This window comes from Schistocerca americana, chromosome 1 (assembly GCF_021461395.2).
Source record: "Schistocerca americana isolate TAMUIC-IGC-003095 chromosome 1, iqSchAmer2.1, whole genome shotgun sequence".
NCBI classification, from domain to species: Eukaryota; Metazoa; Arthropoda; class Insecta; order Orthoptera; family Acrididae; genus Schistocerca; species Schistocerca americana.
The window spans coordinates 479,847,088-479,865,672 of NC_060119.1; the positions used below are offsets into that span (position 1 = coordinate 479,847,088).

At 43.6% G+C, this 18,585-nt stretch overlaps 1 protein-coding gene across 1 annotated transcript in view; it reads left to right on the forward strand.

Moving 5' to 3' along the window:
- Positions 1-18,585, forward strand: part of LOC124565314 — a 313,140-nt gene that overhangs the window by 175,003 nt on the left and 119,552 nt on the right. Inside the window, exons 11-12 of the mRNA XM_047131016.1 lie at positions 6,527-6,743; positions 11,572-11,733. Of these exons, the coding sequence (XP_046986972.1) occupies positions 6,527-6,743; positions 11,572-11,733 (379 nt within the window). The remainder of the gene's footprint in view (positions 1-6,526; positions 6,744-11,571; positions 11,734-18,585) is intronic.

Here is an 18,585-nt window from a genome sequence, read left to right on the forward strand (position 1 = left end):
ACAGTTTTGCTGTTCCGTTGACGCCTGGTCTCAGGGAAGCCATTTGGAACTACTAGACCTCGGCTTTGATCTGTGACAATGATCGGCAATTAGACCTACACGCATACTCTGCAGACTATTCTGAAGTACATGGCAGAAGGTACTTAGCATTGAACTACCGCCATTGAAGTGAGAAAGAATGACTGTTTATACCCCTCTGTGTGAGCTGTAATTCCTTGCCTTCGTGGCCGCTACGTGAGCGACCAACAGTGGATTGGCAGAATAACTTCTCTAGATTCTTCGCTTAATACTGGAACTTGGAACTTTGGAAGAAGACTCTAGCAGGATAGAAAACTTAACCGGCCGGGGTGGCCGAGCGGTTCTAGGCGCTACAGTCTGGAACCGCGCGACCGCTATGGTCGCAGGTTCGAATCCTGCCTCGGGCATGGATGTGTGTGATGTCCTTAGGTTAGTTAGGTTTAAGTAGTTCTAAGTTCTAGGGGACTGATGACCTCAGAAGTTAAGTCCCATAGTGCTCAGAGCCATTTGAACCATTTTTTAGAAAACTTAGATTTCCGACCACACAGCACCTCTTAATTTAAAGAACATACTATTTTGAATAGTTTATGCTTAAGAAACTCCAATACACAAACGCCGCTTGTTTCAAACTTCCCTCAGAACCATCACTAACACAATTCCTTGATGCGTAACGTTTCAGCCGGAAGGAAACTGTGATCCTAAAACCTCTGTTATCTAACATACAGGTGTCGTGTCTACTAAACTTTCCGGAGCAGGTTCCTTTCAGAACGCTTCAGATTCTGTACAGATAATGCTTCGCATTTTACAAATTAATAAAATGTCGCGGAGACCCAGGAACAACATGAATCAGTTGATACAACAGTTAAATATTTTTGTCATAACACTACCGCACCAAACAGTCATTCGAGAACCAGCGGCGCTGCAATCCACATACAACTGCATATAGCAGACAACTATGTGTTAGAAAGGAGGATGGCAGTTGTTTCTGAGACTGTGAGAGATGTCAACTGTAATTGAAAACTCCATCGAACATCTTGGAGATACCCTTTAGAAGACTTGCAGTTACGGTGGTTGGTACACAGTGACAAATTTTCGTCCGAAGCACTGGGCGAGTTCATCCGTTGGTTCGGAAGGAGAGGTCAACAAATTTGGCCTCTTTCGGCCGGTTGGAGACGCGCTGCGATGACAGAATCGAGGCGCACGCCCTGCAGTCTTTCTCAAACGATTTTACGAAACTATTCATTAAAAAAAATCATTTTAGCGTTACTTGTTGGTTTATATGCCGGCTTCATTATGACGTGCCCATCATTTCGTTGATGGTTTGGTAAAAGTTGCAATGAAAAATACGGGTCGCTATGACTTTGTTGTTTAGTGCATATTACATAATATGTTGCTGTGTATGAAATTCAGCTAAAATACTGGATTTTTCTTTAGGCCTGGGTAGAGATCTCTACTGTCACCAATCTAGAGGAAACTATCCTTACGTAGAGGACTCATTCCCGATCGCAAGTGCAGCTGGTAAAGCCAGAATCAAATACCCATAACATTCCTCGCATCTCATAAACGGTTTGAGATATCGAGAAGGGATTCTGGAAAATGATAGCAGAGTGTTTTGCCATATGGTTATAATGCGAAACTTCATTATCTGCCGTGTTGTTCCACTAACGGGAGATTTAATAAACTCAATAAACTACTGTTTCAGAATTCTCTAGCAATCGCAGTTGTACACAATATTTGTGAGGTAACATTGTATAAACTCCACTGTGCTTTAGCAAAAGAAGCAAATACACTCAAGATTCACCACTCTATATGTTTCTCTGAAAGGTACAAATGGCATCAGGCAAAAATAAATCGCATCTTTTGTTGCATTTTTAGATACTATTCATAGCAGAGGTGACAGTAGATCTTTTCGAATGGTCAGCATGTCAGTGTGGGCATGGAGAGACTCCGATTAATATTTACAAAAAAATATGAGTGTAGGCTTCAGTATAGAACGGCACTTCCCCTCCAGCACTCAGCATTTCTCCTGTAGCATGATGACTGCCTTCCTGCAACCCCCACCACTATCGTTCTCCCACACTTGCCCTGCCGACTGCGCATCCACTGACCGCGTTATTCTGCATGAACTTTATGGGGCGAACTGTAATGAGGAACTACTGACAGATTCTACACAAGAAAACGACAGACAGTACGTAAATTTCGATCCTACTGTCGTTCATATCCTACAGCTAAATTGGTAAGCACTTGTTCCACAACATCCAGAGGTTCAACAATGGGCGGTGAAGGACTATATCTTAACCAGTCTGCTACCTCTATCTGGGAAATTAAAATCTATACCATCGATTAAAGGTTCTACCAATATCACATATTGCTAATGGCGTCTATAGAAGTGACAGAACATTATGGTCTGTACCTTTCTCCAGGGAAAAATATGATAGGTGGTCAAACGTTTTATTTCTTTACCAAAGTTTCAAACTTCTCACTTATGGAAGGATACTATAGATGGATTTGCATTTATAAGAATTTACTGTTATAAATAACTCTATTAATGTGTGTGGAAAGACTAAAGCATGTGTATACTAAATTTATTACAGCATGAGAGAATGGCTGTGCTAGTTGGCAATTCCGCTTTGATATGGTTGCAAGATACCGCAGTGTGTGAGACTGTGAAACCTATCAAAGTAATGGATCTACTTAGATTCTGTCCTACTCCCCTGAAGACTCCATGTTAGCCGTAAATTACCCAACGGAATCGCTATCTTGAAATGCCCTAAAACAGAATCATAAGGTCGATAATTGAAATAATTCTACTATATAACTATCCACTCAATCAATAGAATAAATCAGTAAATTGAAGGGAACTACGTGCTCCTTCAACTAAAAGTGCAAGTGAAACATAAACCGCTTATTTATTATATTAGCCAACTATAAAGTATTTGCATCAGCAATCCACGAAAAATAAAGTTAACGGCCGACGACAACTAACAAGACAGGCAAGCTGAGGGATGGCTACCGTATCCTAGCTGCACATCAAATCATTAATCCAATACAACCCAGCGATTAATTTAGAAACTCCAGTGGTCGACTGAATCTCACAACAAACAATACTAAGGCATGGTTCAAAAATGGTTCAAATGGCTCTGAGCACTATGAGACTTAACATCTGAGGTCATCAGTCCCCTAGACTTAGAACTACTTAAACCTAACTAACCTAAGGACATCACACACATCCATGCCCGAGGCAGGATTCGAACCTGCGACCGTAGCAGCAGCGCGCTTCCAGACTGCAGCGCCTAGTACCGCTCGGCCACAGAGGCCGTCTACTAAGGCATGAATCGGGTTTAGTAGAACTGTGGTAATGGTACGCTTCCTATATACCCTTAAACCCCACCTAGTGAGCCGTGCTGCTGTATACTCTCGCCAATCTGCTGAGGCGCTGAGTTGGAGGACCGTGGTCGTAGAGGAGAACCAGAATCTCGCTCGTCATGACTCGAACACTTCCAAACGGCACGACGTCTCCAGCCAGCGACCTGTCTCCGTCCACCATCAAATCAAGAGTGTGTCTTTTTCTTCTGCCAGCTCCTCATGCAGCAGTTTCATCAATCTGTCCGCAAACGCCAACCAGGAAAAATGTAATTCTTTCCGCCAGTAACGTGTCAATGCCACTTTTAACAAATCCGCACCGCGGAATGTCGTCCGTCACGGGCCAGTCAGACCACATCTTCCTCGCCTAGATTCAAATGGTTCAAATGGCTCTGAGCACTATGGCACTTAACAAAAAAATGGTTCAAATGGCTCTGAGCACTATGGGACTCAACTGCTGAGGTCATTAGTCCCCTAGAACTTAGAACTACACTCCTGGAAATGGAAAAAAGAACACATTGACACCGGTGTGTCAGACCCACCATACTTGCTCCGGACACTGCGAGAGGGCTGTACAAGCAATGATCACACGCACGGCACAGCGGACACACCAGGAACCGCGGTGTTGGCCGTCGAATGGCGCTAGCTGCGCAGCATTTGTGCACCGCCGCCGTCAGTGTCAGCCAGTTTGCCGTGGCATACGCAGCTCCATCGCAGTCTTTAACACTGGTAGCATGCCGCGACAGCGTGGACGTGAACCGTATGTGCAGTTGACGGACTTTGAGCGAGGGCGTATAGTGGGCATGCGGGAGGCCGGGTGGACGTAACGCCGAATTGCTCAACACGTGGGGCGTGAGGTCTCCACAGTACATCGATGTTGTCGCCAGTGGTCGGCGGATGGTGCACGTGCCCGTCGACCTGGGACCGGACCGCAGCGACGCACGGATGCACGCCAAGACCGTAGGATCCTACGCAGTGCCGTAGGGGACCGCACCGCCACTTCCCAGCAAATTAGGGACACTGTTGCTCCTGGGGTATCGGCGAGGACCATTCGCAACCGTCTCCATGAAGCTGGGCTACGGTCCCGCACACCGGTAGGCCGTCTTCCGCTCACGCCCCAACATCGTGCAGCCCGCCTCCAGTGGTGTCGCGACAGGCGTGAATGGAGGGACGAATGGAGACGTGTCGTCTTCAGCGATGAGAATCGCTTCTGCTTTGGTGCCAATGATGGTCGTATGCGTGTTTGGCGCCGTGCAGGTGAGCGCCACAATCAGGACTGCATACGACCGAGGCACACAGGGCCAACACCCGGCATCATGGTGTGGGGAGCGATCTCCTACACTGGCCGTACACCACTGGTGATCGTCGAGGGGACACTGAATAGTGCACGGTACATCCAAACCGTCATCGAACCCATCGTTCTACCATTCCTAGACCGGCAAGGGAACTTGCTGTTCCAACAGGACAATGCACGTCCGCATGTATCCCGTGCCACCCAACGTGCTCTAGAAGGTGTAAGTCAACTACCCTGGCCAGCAAGATCTCCGGATCTGTCCCCCATTGAGCATGTTTGGGACTAGATGAAGCGTCGTCTCACGCGGTCTGCACGTCCAGCACGAACGCTGGTCCAACTGAGGCGCCAGGTGGAAATGGCATGGCAAGCCGTTCCACAGGACTACATCCAGCATCTCTACGATCGTCTCCATGGGAGAATAGCAGCCTGCATTGCTGCGAAAGGTGGATATACACTGTACTAGTGCCGACATTGTGCATGCTCTGTGGCCTGTGTCTATGTGCCTGTGGTTCTGTCAGTGTGATCATGTGATGTATCTGACCCCAGGAATGTGTCAATAAAGTTTCCCCTTCCTGGGACAATGAATTCACGGTGTTCTTATTTCAATTTCCAGGAGTGTAGTTAAACCTAACTAACCTAAGGACATCACACACATCCATGCCCGAGGCAGGATTCGAACCTGCGACCGTAGCGGTCTCGCGGTTCCAGACTGCAGCGCCAGAACCGCGCGCCCACTTCGGCCGGCTGGGACTTAACATCTGTGGTCATCAGTCCCCTATAACTTAGAACTACTTAAACCTAACTAACCTAAGGACATCACACACATCCATGCCCGAGGCAGGATTCGAACCTGGAACCGTAGCAGTCGCGCGGTTCCGGACTGAGCGCCTAGAACCGCTAGACCACCGCGGCCGGCTCCTCGCCTAGAAATTCCCGTCTGACATCAGCCGGCAACGGGTGAATCAGAGCGTACTTTAACACTTCCGAATTTGACGAGACCAAACTACATTCCAAGACTTGTTCTTTTCCGCCATTAATTGTGGTGTTCCAGCATGCAGTTGAAACTGCTATCTCAAGAGCCGAGTCGTCACACAGGCCGCTAACCCCGACTTAGTAAAAGGGACAGGCAGCTTCCGTAAGCTATCCGTCAGTGGCCAGTTGACACGCGCAAGTCAGCAGAAAGCTCTGAGTGCCCGCGACACACCTGCCGCATTCGGAGGAGCGTGCGAGCTGTGCATTTCTCACGTATTCGCAGACTGGAACTACTAGCCCCTTTACTGAGGACAACTGAAATTTTCTAAAATCCCTTTAATAAATCAACATAAGGACACTTTAAGAAGATGTAACTAAAGTGCCCTGCCCATCGCCAGTTCTGATAACGGGTGGATAAATTTACCATAACTGGAAGGAGGCAAGCCAGACAGCTTGCAACCTTCCACGGTACAGGGCAACTAGCGTGAAAGTGAACCCGAAGACAGCTCATTAGCAGCCGCAGACGATCATTGTGATCAAAACCGTCCATAAACATCATACGTAACTGCAGAAACTAATCGCCATATTTATCCATTACAAATTATAAACGATGTTGACTTTTGTGTGACCTTAAAGTATCTGCACAATACGACTTATTACATTGCCAAACCAAAGTTAACTTAGAACATTAAGACAAAAAAGACAGGAAAGCTAACAACTGATTGTGATTAGTGTAGTTTTCTAGCAGTGTCCCGATCATATAAACAGAGTGGTCAGAAACAGTTTGAAAAGCTTGTTATTTTTTGCCAACATTTATTTTTCAGGACGTGGTATACTAGGTGTGTAGTCCAGAGACGTCATTTACTAACGTGGTTCCAGGGCCATCCGGCTGACTGGTCCGTTCGTGACGATGGTGTACTCGATGATCACCGGTGACATGTTGACGTTCGGCATCATCTACACGGTTGTGCTCTTCGGCTTCTCTCAGTCCTTCTACTTTCTGTACAAGGGCTTCCCCGGTGTGAAGACGTCGCTCTACCACTCCTACCCCACCACCTGGATGGCGCTCTTCCAGATCACCATGGGCGACTATAACGTAAGTGACTCACGTCCTCTGGCCGTCCCTAAAAGGAAAGGAAATGCGTAATTCATCTCTGTTTTCCATAGCTAAAGAGCATTCTTCACAGACATTGTTATATACCTGTGATTAATTGTAAGTCAACATATGTGGTGTCTGTTCTTTCGGACATGTGCGATAGAAGATAGACCAGAAATATAATTCAGGTGAGGGCGGCTAATGATCTCTTCAGTGCGAATGCACACCAAGCTCGAGCTCTCACGGGAATCGGTGAAATGCCGAAAGTAATGAGAATAATGGCCAGACGGCACTACATTTGCAGTCCGTGGATACGTTGAGAATTTGGATCTGGCGGGAGGCGCGCTAGGAAAGTCCGTGCAGTTGCGATGACCACTGAGTCAGGATTGCTTAGTGGTCACAGCATCTGCCTAGTAAGCGGGAGACCCGGGCTCAAATCCTGGTCCGACACAAATTTTCAACTTTCCCCAATGATGTCAATCAATACCCTCTTGCAGCCAAGGTCTGTGAATCCTTTGTGTCATAGTTCACAATGGCCACTGGATAAACAAATGAAAATGGTTCCAGAATGAGATTTTCACTCTGCAGCGGAGTGTGCGCTGATATGAAACTTCCTGGCAGATTAAAACTGTGTGACCGACCGAGACTCGAACTCGGGACCTTTGCCTTTCGCGGGCAAGTGCTCTACCAACTGAGCTACCGAAGCACGACTCACGCCCGGTACTCACAGCTTTACTTCTGCCAGTACCTCGTCTCCTACTTTCCAAACTTTACAGAAGCTCTCCTGCGAACCTTGCAGAACTAGCACTCTCCGCAATATCCTTTCTTTCGGGAGTGCTAGTTCTGCAAGGTTCGCAGGAGAGCTTCTGTAAAGTTTGGAAGCTAGGAGACGAGGTACTGGCAGAAGTAAAGCTGTGAGTACCGGGCGTGAGTCGTGCTTCGGTAACTGAGTTGGTAGAGCACTTGCCCGCGAAAGGCAAAGGTCCCGAGTTCGAGTCTCGGTCGGGCACACAGTTTTAATCTGCCAGGAAGTTTCAAATGAAAATGGTGTCTGTTCTTTCGGAAGATTATATATATATATATATATATATATATATATTCTTTCCGAATATATATATATATATATATATATATATATATATATATATATATATATATATATATATATATATATACGAGGGCTAGAACTTTATAGGTACGTGTTTCAAAGTTTTACTGACCTTCAAAGTATTCACCAGCATCGTGTATAACGCTTTGCCAGGGATGTGGAAGTCGTAGGATACTCTTAGCAGTGCCAGTTGTGTTGACACTTCGAGCGGCGCGATCTATTGCCCGACGAATTTGTAGCAGTTCTGAAGCGAATGCCGTGAAGTGTTTCCTTCAGTTTAGAAATCGAGTTGAACTCACGAGGGCTTAAGGCAGGAGAGTGCAGTAGGTAGACAGATCAGTAAAAGCTTGCACTGAACGTTCTTCAGCAGTGTCTTGCAAAATGAAGGTCAGGTCCTGCAGAAGGTGTCATCACTTCTATCTCTATGCTGTTCATTTTTGGAACACAACCTACGATCAGCTTAGTGAGAGAAGTGATGACACTTTCTGCGGGACCTGACCTTCATTTTGCAGGACATTGCTTAAGCACGTACAATACAAGCTTTTACTGATTTGTTTGACTGGTGGGGCTCCTAAGTGCTATACCATCTACTGCACTGCACTCCCCTGACTTAAGCCCTTGTGAGTTCAAGTCGATTTCTAAACTCAAGGAAACACTTCACGGCATTCGCTTCTGAACTGCTACAGATTCGTCGGGCAACAGACCGCGCCGCTCGAAGTGTCAACACAACTGACACTGCTAACAGTATCCTACGACTTTCACATCCCTGGCAACGCGTTATACACGATGCTGGTGACTACTTTGAAGGTCAGTAAAACGTTGAAACACATATCTATTTTGTACGAGCTGTAAGTAAAAAGTTGCCACGGTCATCATGTAATATTACATCCTTTTAATAACACTTATATCCGAAAAATGTTGGTATTCTTTCTTTCACTCGTAGTCTGTATCTTCCTTCTTCAATATAGTTTGGATTTAAAATTTACCAAATTAGAGTTCTTTCTCTGTTCAAAATGTGTGTGCCAACCCCATAAGAACACTGGTTTGATAACTATGTTGTGTTGTGTCCGTCTTGTTACTTTAAATACATTTTTAGTCATAAAAAGCTACTTCCAGATAAGTTTTTTGTGGTAAAAAAATGCGCTGTTGATCAGAAGGACTGTAAACATATAATCGAAGTAAAAAAGAAAACCAAGATAAAACCCTTACAAGACGCCAAACAGAAAAGCAAATAAATGGCGTCAAAGAAAAAGAAAAGACATTAAGGAAGTGACAGAATAACTTCACTAACCAAGGAGCCCATTGCGAGGGAAAAAACATCCCGAGTCGCCCAAAAATATCATTCTACTTACATTACTGATTAGTCCCATTTCGAGTGCAAGACCTTTTGATCTGAATCGCCTTCACTAAAAACTTAGAGATAAGTGTAACTATATATAATATATACGAGGGGCCTTCGATAAGCAATGCAACTCAGTTTTTATCAGCCAATTTCAGTTGAAAAAATGTGGAATTTGTTGTGGAACATCGTTGAATATTCCTCTTTAGCCCCTTTAGTTTCGAGTAGTTCCCATTGATTGCAGCGCTATACGTAGCCTACAAACTGTCGCCTATAACGGAAGAGCGTTCCAGGCAGAGAGCTGCCATTGAGTTTCTTTTACCGCTAAACAAGAGCATCGCAGATATTCATAGGCACTTGAAGAATGTGTTCGGAGATGTGGTAGCGAAAGAAACCACGCTGAATCGTTGGGCGGGGCGTCTGACATCATCGCAGCAAGATCGCGCAAATCTGTCTCATCTCCCGCGTGCCGGCCGGTCGTACACCGCTGAGACTGCTGGAATGTCAGAACATGCGGACACTCTCGTTTTATGTAGTCGACGGTTCACAATCACGTAAACACCTTGCTGCTCAACTGGACGTCTCTGCTGGTAGCGCTGACACACTCGTCCACCAGTTGGGGCACTCGAAGCTGTGTACCCGTTGGGTACATCGCCGCCTAACAGAAGACAATAAAGAGCAACGAAGGGCCATCTGTCGGGATTGCTTGCGTGTTAAGAGGCTGATCCTGACTATTTTTTGTCGAACATTGTCACAGCCGATGAAACGTGGGTACCTCACTTCGAACCGAAAACAAAACTGCAGTCCACGGGATCGCGCCATACCACCCCTTCTCCGAAGGAAGAGTTCAAAGCGTCACCCTCAGACGGTAAAGTCATGGCGACGGTCTCCTGGCACTCTGAAGAGGTTATTCTCTCTGATGTTCTGCCTCATGGTGCAAAGAACAACTCTGAAGTATTTTGTGCTACCCGAGGGTAATTCAAGAAACGACTTCACTGTGTTAGTCGTCCCAAAAATGCAAACGAACATCTCCTACTCTGTAAGGTCCAACACAAAGCTGTACACCCGAGAGACGCTCACGAAACTTCACTGGAGTGTTCTTCCTCACCCACCCTGCAGCCTGGATCTCGCACCTTCCTACTTCCATCAGTTTGGCCCTTTGAAGGATGCACTCCGTGGGAAACAGTGCGTGGATCGTGGGGAGGTTGCTGATGCACCAAGACGTTGGCTCCGACGTCGACCAGTAGAATGGTAACGTGCCGGCTTCCAGGCCGTCGCACTGAACGGAGAATACATTGAAAAATACGGTTTTGTAGCCTACAGAGTGGGGGATAATATGATGTATTAGAATCCTGAATAAAACCAATCTTCTTTCAGAAAGTAATGTGTTGGCATACTTACTGAACGCCCCTCTTAAAGTCTGCAACTTAAGGCTGAAGTTCACACTGTACACAAAATTAGCCAATGTATATCACGTAAGACACGTTCATCTAAAATAGAGGAAAACTCTCTATTTAATATGAGGTGACTTTCCTGAGTGTAAATTGCAAACGTAGTTCATGAAACCATTCACCAGCGTTTCAAGTAGGATGTGAAACTTTATATAGGATAATACAATTGTTTACAGTTATTTGTCTGGCTGGATACAAGCAGGAAGACCTTCTGTTTATAGCACCAGGGAAGACTCAAAAAACACAAATGTTGCCCCGTTGTCGCTGATTTACCATACATTATAAAACTTGAATGATCGTCCCTATGCCTTTGATCTGTAGATCGTTAGCTACATAGCTGCAACACTAATTTCTTTTATCTAGGCCACTTACTGACTTCTATTAGTTGATGTCTAGAATATAAACCAAAAAGATACTTCCCGTCTTCTAATCAATAATGAAACCCTTCTGCACTAATAGAGGCATGGACATAAATTGAATTCTCGTAATTTGGCGAACACATACAGTTAATGTCACAGCATTTTCCACTGTAAAGCTGTGATATCTTCGTCACTTTCGAAAAATAGGTAACTACGTTTATTAGCAAACAATCAGGTCGTCGCGGTTATGAAGCAGTCACACTTCAGTAGTGTTACATGATAGCGTAAAGTTTTAAATGATGACCAACGTCCATAAATCTCTGTTCCAATGTTGATTAAGCTGCGTAGTATAAATTAACTAGAAGGACACATCAATCTATTTATCCTGCTATGAAACAAACCATTCAATTTACGAAACTTTCAACTAAAGAATGGTGGCTTTCGAAGCTACATGTATTATATGTCACATAAATTTTGTTTCATTGTTGCAATTATTTTACGTTACTTCGAGTACTTCAACATGTCTTGTGAACGAATGTCGATTAATGTGTTGCGCCTTGTTGTTTCGCAGTATCCAGAACTGAGCCACACGACATATCCAACGCTGGCCAAGACAGTGTTCGCCATTTTCATGGTGCTGGTGCCCATCCTGCTGCTCAACATGCTGATCGCCATGATGGGAAACACGTACGCGCACGTCATCGAGCAGAGCGAGAAGGAGTGGATGAAGCAGGTCAGTGTTTTAAATATTCTTTAACCTTTATCAGCTTCAAGATGCCCTGTTCAGATGATTATAGTCGTTAAAACAGTATATAAAAATTCAGTCTTCAATTAGAAAGAGCTTTATTTCCAACCACGAACAATGACCTATCGAAACTTGTGGTGTCCATCTTCAGGCGCTGTGGTGTCTTCATCACACGTACGTGGTAGAGTCCGGCAGCTAACGAGCGATGGGTAGGGAGTAGTCTTGCATTCGCCAGGCCCACTTACAGATTCTACCGTCGTGGCGCTGTAGCGCGATCACGGGCGGGCAACCGGGCGGTCTGCGGGCCATAGCCGACCCGTGGTTGGTTTCAATCCGGTCCGCGGAAGAAATTCGGGGTGAATCCAAAATGAACGTTTCCTCAAAAACACGTGGTTTGAGAAGTAATGTGTTGGGAAAAGAATTCTATTCATAACGATGCGTCACCCCATAAACATTAAAGTCACGGTCGCTATAGTTTGGGGTCTCTGCGATAGGAGAATTGCTATCGCGTCGTGACGAGGCGAACAGCGAACGTAAATAAATACGTCAATCAGGTCCAGGGATCACAAAAGGTTGAGGGTATTTTATATAGAGGATAGATGCCTCAGGATTTTGAATCTGTTGGTTGACTATAAATGGGCTTTTATGTCAAGTAATGAATTCCGATGGTAGTCTCCCGAGGAGTGGTTCTATTGTCAATATTTGTGTTTTTACATCGACATCAATTTGTTTACTTCTGAACAAAAATAAGCATAACTACTTGTAAAACATTTCTAGCGAAAGAAGCAAAATATATCTAAAAACTGAATTAACAAATAATGGAAGAAATGTTACTTTTGGGAAGAAAAAGGGAACAATGATTGGAGAGCTATTTAGATAACAATGGGCACTGAGGCATCGATGACCGGGCATTTCCATTAGAATCATTTATAACATTTCCATTAGAATCATTTATAACATTTTTACTTTAACTGAATGACGAAATGTACAAAATTATACACCAACAACTACATGTGAGGGTCCTGTACTCTGACATTCTGCGTAGTAGCAGAGAAAACAGCTAAGATTGGGTGGGATTACTGACGGTTGAGAACTCCAACGTTAGGCGCGTTATGGGGCCCCTTAGGGACATGGTTGGCAAGAAGGGAAAGAAAACAAATGTGCACTCCGTGTGCATGCCATGTGGAGTCATTCCAGATGTGGAACGGATCCTCCCGGATGCCATGAAGAGCACAGCGTGCAGCCAACTGCAGGTGGTTGCTCATGTCGGTATCAGTGATGTGTGTCACTTTCGATCAGATGAGATTCTCTCTGGTTTCGAGCGGCTAACAGAAGTGGTAAAGGCTACCAGTCTTGCCTGCAAAATGAAAGCAGAGTTGACCATTTACAGCATAGTCGACAGGACCGATTGCGGACCTCTGGTACACAGCTGAGTGGCTGAATCAGAGGCAGAGGCTCAGACGGCTCTCCGACCGAGTAGGCTGCAGATTCCTCGACTTGGACCAAAGGGTAGTTGGGTTTCGGGTTCCGCTGAATAGGTCAGGTGTCCACTACACGCAGGAGGCAGCTACACGGGTGGCAGGGACTGTGTGGCGTGGACTGGGCGGTTTTTTAGGTTAGAGGGTCTCAGGAAAGCACAAGAAGGGCTCCAGTCACAAAGGGTGCAGGCTGAACACAGGAAGAACGTACCTAGATACAGGAACCATTGGTATAACAGTTGTAAATTGTCGTAGCTGTGATGGTAAAGTACCAGAGCTCCAAGCGCTAATAGAAAGCACAAATCGTTATAGGCACTGAAAGCTGGCTAAAGCCGAATATAAGCTCAGCCGAAATTTTTGTGAAGAACCTAACGGTGTTCCGAAAGGACAGGCTAAACACGGTTGGCGGTGGCGTGTTTGTTGCTGTTAGAAGTGGTTTATCTTGTCGCGAAGTTGAATTGGATAGTTCCTGTGAGTTGGTATGGGCAGAGGCCATTGTTGGAAACCAGAATAAAATAATAATTAGATCCTTTTACCGACCTCCCAGTTCAGATAATACAGTTTCTGAAAGGTTCAAAGAAAACTTGAGTTTGATTTCAAACACATACCCGACTCATACGATTATAGTTGGTGGTGACTTTAATTTACCCTCGATATGTTGGCGAAAATACATGTTTAATTCCGGAGGTACGCATAGAACATCATCCGAAATTCTAAACACATTCTCTGAAAGTTACTTCGAGGAGTTAGTTCATGAGTCCACACGAATAATAAACGGTTGTGAAAACACACTTGACCTCTTAGCAACAAATAATCCTGAGTTAATATCGGGCATCATTACGGGTACAGGGATTAGTTGTCGTAGCGAGATTGAATATTGTAACCCACAAATGCTCCAAAAATAAACGAAAAATATACCTATTCAAAAAAGCATATCAAAATTCACCTGACGCCTTCCTGAGACACAATCTCCACTCATTCGAAATTAATAATATGAGTGTAGACCAGATGTGGCTTAAATTCAGAGAAACAGTATCGGCAGTAATTGAGAGATTTATACCAAATAAATTAACAAACGACGGAGCTGATCCTCCTTGGCACACACAACGGGTCAGAACACTGTTGCAGAAACTACGAAAAAAATGCCAAATTTAAACAGACGCAAAATCCCCAAGATTGGCGATCTTGTACACAAGCTCGAAATTTAGCGCGGACTTCAATGCGAGATGCTTATAACAGTTTCCACAACGAAACTTTGTCTCAAAACCTGGCAGAAAATCCAAAGAGATTCTGGTAGTACGTGAAGTATGTTAGCGGCAAGAAACAATCAATGCCTTCTCTGCGCGATAGCAATGGAGATACTATCGAAGACAGTGCAGCCAAAGCAGAGTTACTAAACACAGCCTTCCGAAATGCCTTCACAAAAGAAGACGAAGTAAATGTTCTAGAATTCGAATGAAGAACAGCTGCCAACACGAGTAACGTAGAAGTAAGTTTGCTCGGAGTAGTGAAGCAACTTAAATTCGGAGTAGTGAAGCAACTTCAATCACTTAATAAAAGCAAGTCTTCTGGTCCAGACTGTATAACAATCATATATAACCGTTCGCTCGACGGAAGATCCGTACCCAAAGACTGGAAAGTTGCATAGGTCACACCAACATTTAAGAAAGGTAGTAGGAGTAATCCACTAAATTACGGGCCCATATCATTAACATCGATATTCACCATGGTTCTGGAACATATATTGTGTACGAACATTATGAATTATCTCGAAGAGAATGTATATTGACACACAGTCAACATGGGTTTAGAAAACATCGTTCTTGTGAAACACAAGTAGCTCTTTATTCGCATGAAGTGTCGAGTGCTATTGACAAGGGATTTCAGATCGATCCCTTATTTCTGGATTTCCGGAAGGCTTTTGACACCATGCCACACAAGCGGCTTGTAGTGAAATTGCATGTTTATGAAATATAGTCTCAGTTATGTGACTGGATTTGTGACTTCCTGTCAGAGAGGTCACAATTCGTAGTACTTGACGGAAAGTCATCGAATAAAACAGAAGTGATTTCTGGCGTCCCCCAAGGTAGTGTTATAGGCCCTTTGCTGTTCCTTATCTATATAAAATAGCAGTCGCCTTAGGTTGTTTGCAGATAACGCTGTCGTTTATCGACCAATAAAGTCATCAGAAGATCAAAACAAATTGCAAAACGATTTAGAAAAGATATCTGAATGGTGCGAAAATTGGCAGTTGACCCTAAATAACGAAAAGTGTGAGGTCATTCACGTGAGTGCTAAAAGTAATTCGTTAAACTTTGGTTACACGATAAATCAGTCAAATCCATAAGCCGTAAATTCAACTAAATACCTAGGAATTACAATGATGACCAACTTAAATTGGAAGGAACACATAGAAAATGTTGTGGGGAAGGCTAACCAAAGACTGCGTTTTATTGGTAGAACACTTACTAAATGTAACAGATCTACTAAGGAGACTGCCTACGCTACGCTTGTCCGTCATCTTTTAGAATACTGCTGCGCGGTGTGGGATCCTTACGAGATAGGACTGACGGAGGATATCGAAAAAGTTCAAAGAAGGGCAGCACGTTTTGTATTATCGCGAATATCGGAGAGAGTGTCACTGAAATGATACAGAATTTGGGCTGGACATCATTAAAAGAAAGGCGTTTATCGTTTCGACGGAATATTCTCACAAATTCCCAATCACCAACTTTCTCCTCTGAATGCGAAAATATTTTGTTGACACCGACATACATAGGGAGAAACGATCACCACGATAAAATAAGCGAAATCAGAGCTCGTACCGAAAGATATAGGTGTTCGTTCTTTCCGCGCGCTGTACGAGACTGGAATAATAGAGAATTGTGAAGGTGGTTCGATGAACCCTCTGCCAGGCACTTAAATGGGATTTGCAGAGTATCCATGTAGATGTAGAACTGTATCACTCAAAATTTCTGACAGCTATCACTGCTTCTTTATGATTAGCTGCCGAGATCAGTAGTGATGCGTTTGGTCTTGCTCCTTGTGATTTCCTAGTCGTAGCAGTGCTATAGCAAAAATTGCACAGTGCTTCAAAAAGTGTCACTTCACACGACTTGTTGTACCTGACATCAGTTGGTATCAGGTACACGAGATCGTATCAAACGAAGCCTGTGAACCAAGTTCATATGCTTCAAATAGCTTACCTCGCTTGTACTTACAGTACCACTTTTTATTTCCTATTTTTGGTTCCCTACAATCGATGCTATTATAGTAAAAAATTTGAGTCGCAGAGCATTAACAAATTATTGCAAATCAAATTCTATATCTGGTATTAAAAAGAATATTCACATCTTTAATGTGACAGTACAGTGAAGGAAACTTCGATAAATTTAAGCATTGTAAGCAGCAGACGAAGTCATCCGGTTTTTGCAGCATGTGTGTAAACAGAGACTGTTCAGAAGATAGACAAATGAAAAAAATGAAATGGGCGTATGGCATCGTTGGCCGGGAGGCCCCATCCGGAGAAGTTCGGCCGCCAAGTGCAAGTCTTATTTCAGTCGACGCGACGTTGGACGACTTGTGCACCGGTGATGAGGCTAACACAACAGCCAGTCCCTGAGCGAAGAAAATCTCCTACCCGCCCGAGAATCGAACCCGGGTCCGCTTGCATGGGAGGCGAGCACTTTACCACCCTCCTAAGCAGGCTGACAGAAGAGGGTAGACAAATAGTAAATAGTCGCAGCCCAGTCGAAAAATTTCCCCATCTAGACAAAACTGCAAGTTTAGAGTGACATCAGATCGCCGAGGTGAGTGAAGGGAGAATTTTGTATAGTTTGCTCCAGTTCAGAGGGGTCAACGTATTTCAACAATTACACAGGGCTAGACAAAAACTTTGGTTTCTCTCTTTTTGTGCTCCAGTTGACAACTACAGAGCGCGATCAGACACTTGACCTACGTAAAATGGCGACTCTTGAGACCTTTCCGAGAGTATTAACCGAGCACTGCAACTCTCCTGCAGTTACTGCATTGTATATTTGTACTAATTGACATTTTTCCTCTTTTGCCGACACAAATTCGTCACTGAGCAACCAATTCCAGTTAGTAAGCCGATCTTAATAAAAATTTTGCGTCATGCCTCATTTATCTTCCATGCTGATATCATCTGAACAACTAATAGTCTAGAAAACAATATATCGCTACACGTAATGTATAACCAAGTGCCATGACAAACTCGACATATGCAGACAGCCGCAAGCAGATAAACTGTAGCAGTAACAAATTACCATTTTCTTTCATTTATCTGTTTATTACTATAGCATCAAGAGAAGCTTTGGTTTAATTTACACCAACCCTTTTAATACAGACAGAAAAAATATGCAGAAAATACGTCATTGCTAAATTTATGGTTTTAGTGTCACAAAAGAAAAATATTTAACGTTACAAAATCATTATGCTCAATAAAATACTGGAAGTGATCAGTCTTTTGTTATAAAATTGTATCCCACTGGTCTAAATATTCAAGTTACAGCTGACTAATTTTTATATAACATCTGACTGATTGTAAGACTGAATATAGCATTTGACTAGGAGGGATAGGATCGACTTTTTGGAACCATTCATACGGTGGTGTAGGCTGGGGTCTCAGATATCACCCCCTACAGCCATTTGACCTGATGGGTCCTCGTTTGCGAATAATCGACGAAAGAGAATTCTGAATTTTGTGTGATGCTGTACAGACATAAATATTTTATATTTGTGCATAATGGCTATGTAATGTAATGGTTAAAGTACAACCCTAAAGTGTAGATGGTTGTGAGTTCGACTCTTTTCCTGTGCTTTACAATTTTTATTTTTTGTTCTTGACAGAAGTGATTTGATCATTATTTTAATTAATTGAATTAAATGCTATATTTTAATTTCTTATCCTCTCTTATGTCATTTTAATCGTAGCATCAACTTTTTCACTTACTCTAAATAGAAAATAAAATAGGTAATAACCTATTTATACTAACTGTCCATTGGAGTTAAAATGTATTTTTCGTTACAAGATAAACATTTTTTGAATAGTAATTATTTTACAACGCCTTCAGAGATAAAGTCAAGTTGCACTATGGGCAAAATAATGCAAACGAAGATTAAACTAAGGACGGTATTGTAAGTAAAACGAAATTCAAGAAAAATGAGGAATATAAATAATGAATGACATGACATGGACGAAAATCTAAGATGATGAAACGAAAGTAATTAAATCGTGGTTAATACATAAAAATAACTGTGCTCGTAACCACACGAAGAAAGAATCCAAATGAAAATGAATGATAGGATGAAAAAATTGGAGGAAATGAAAAAGGTAATGCGA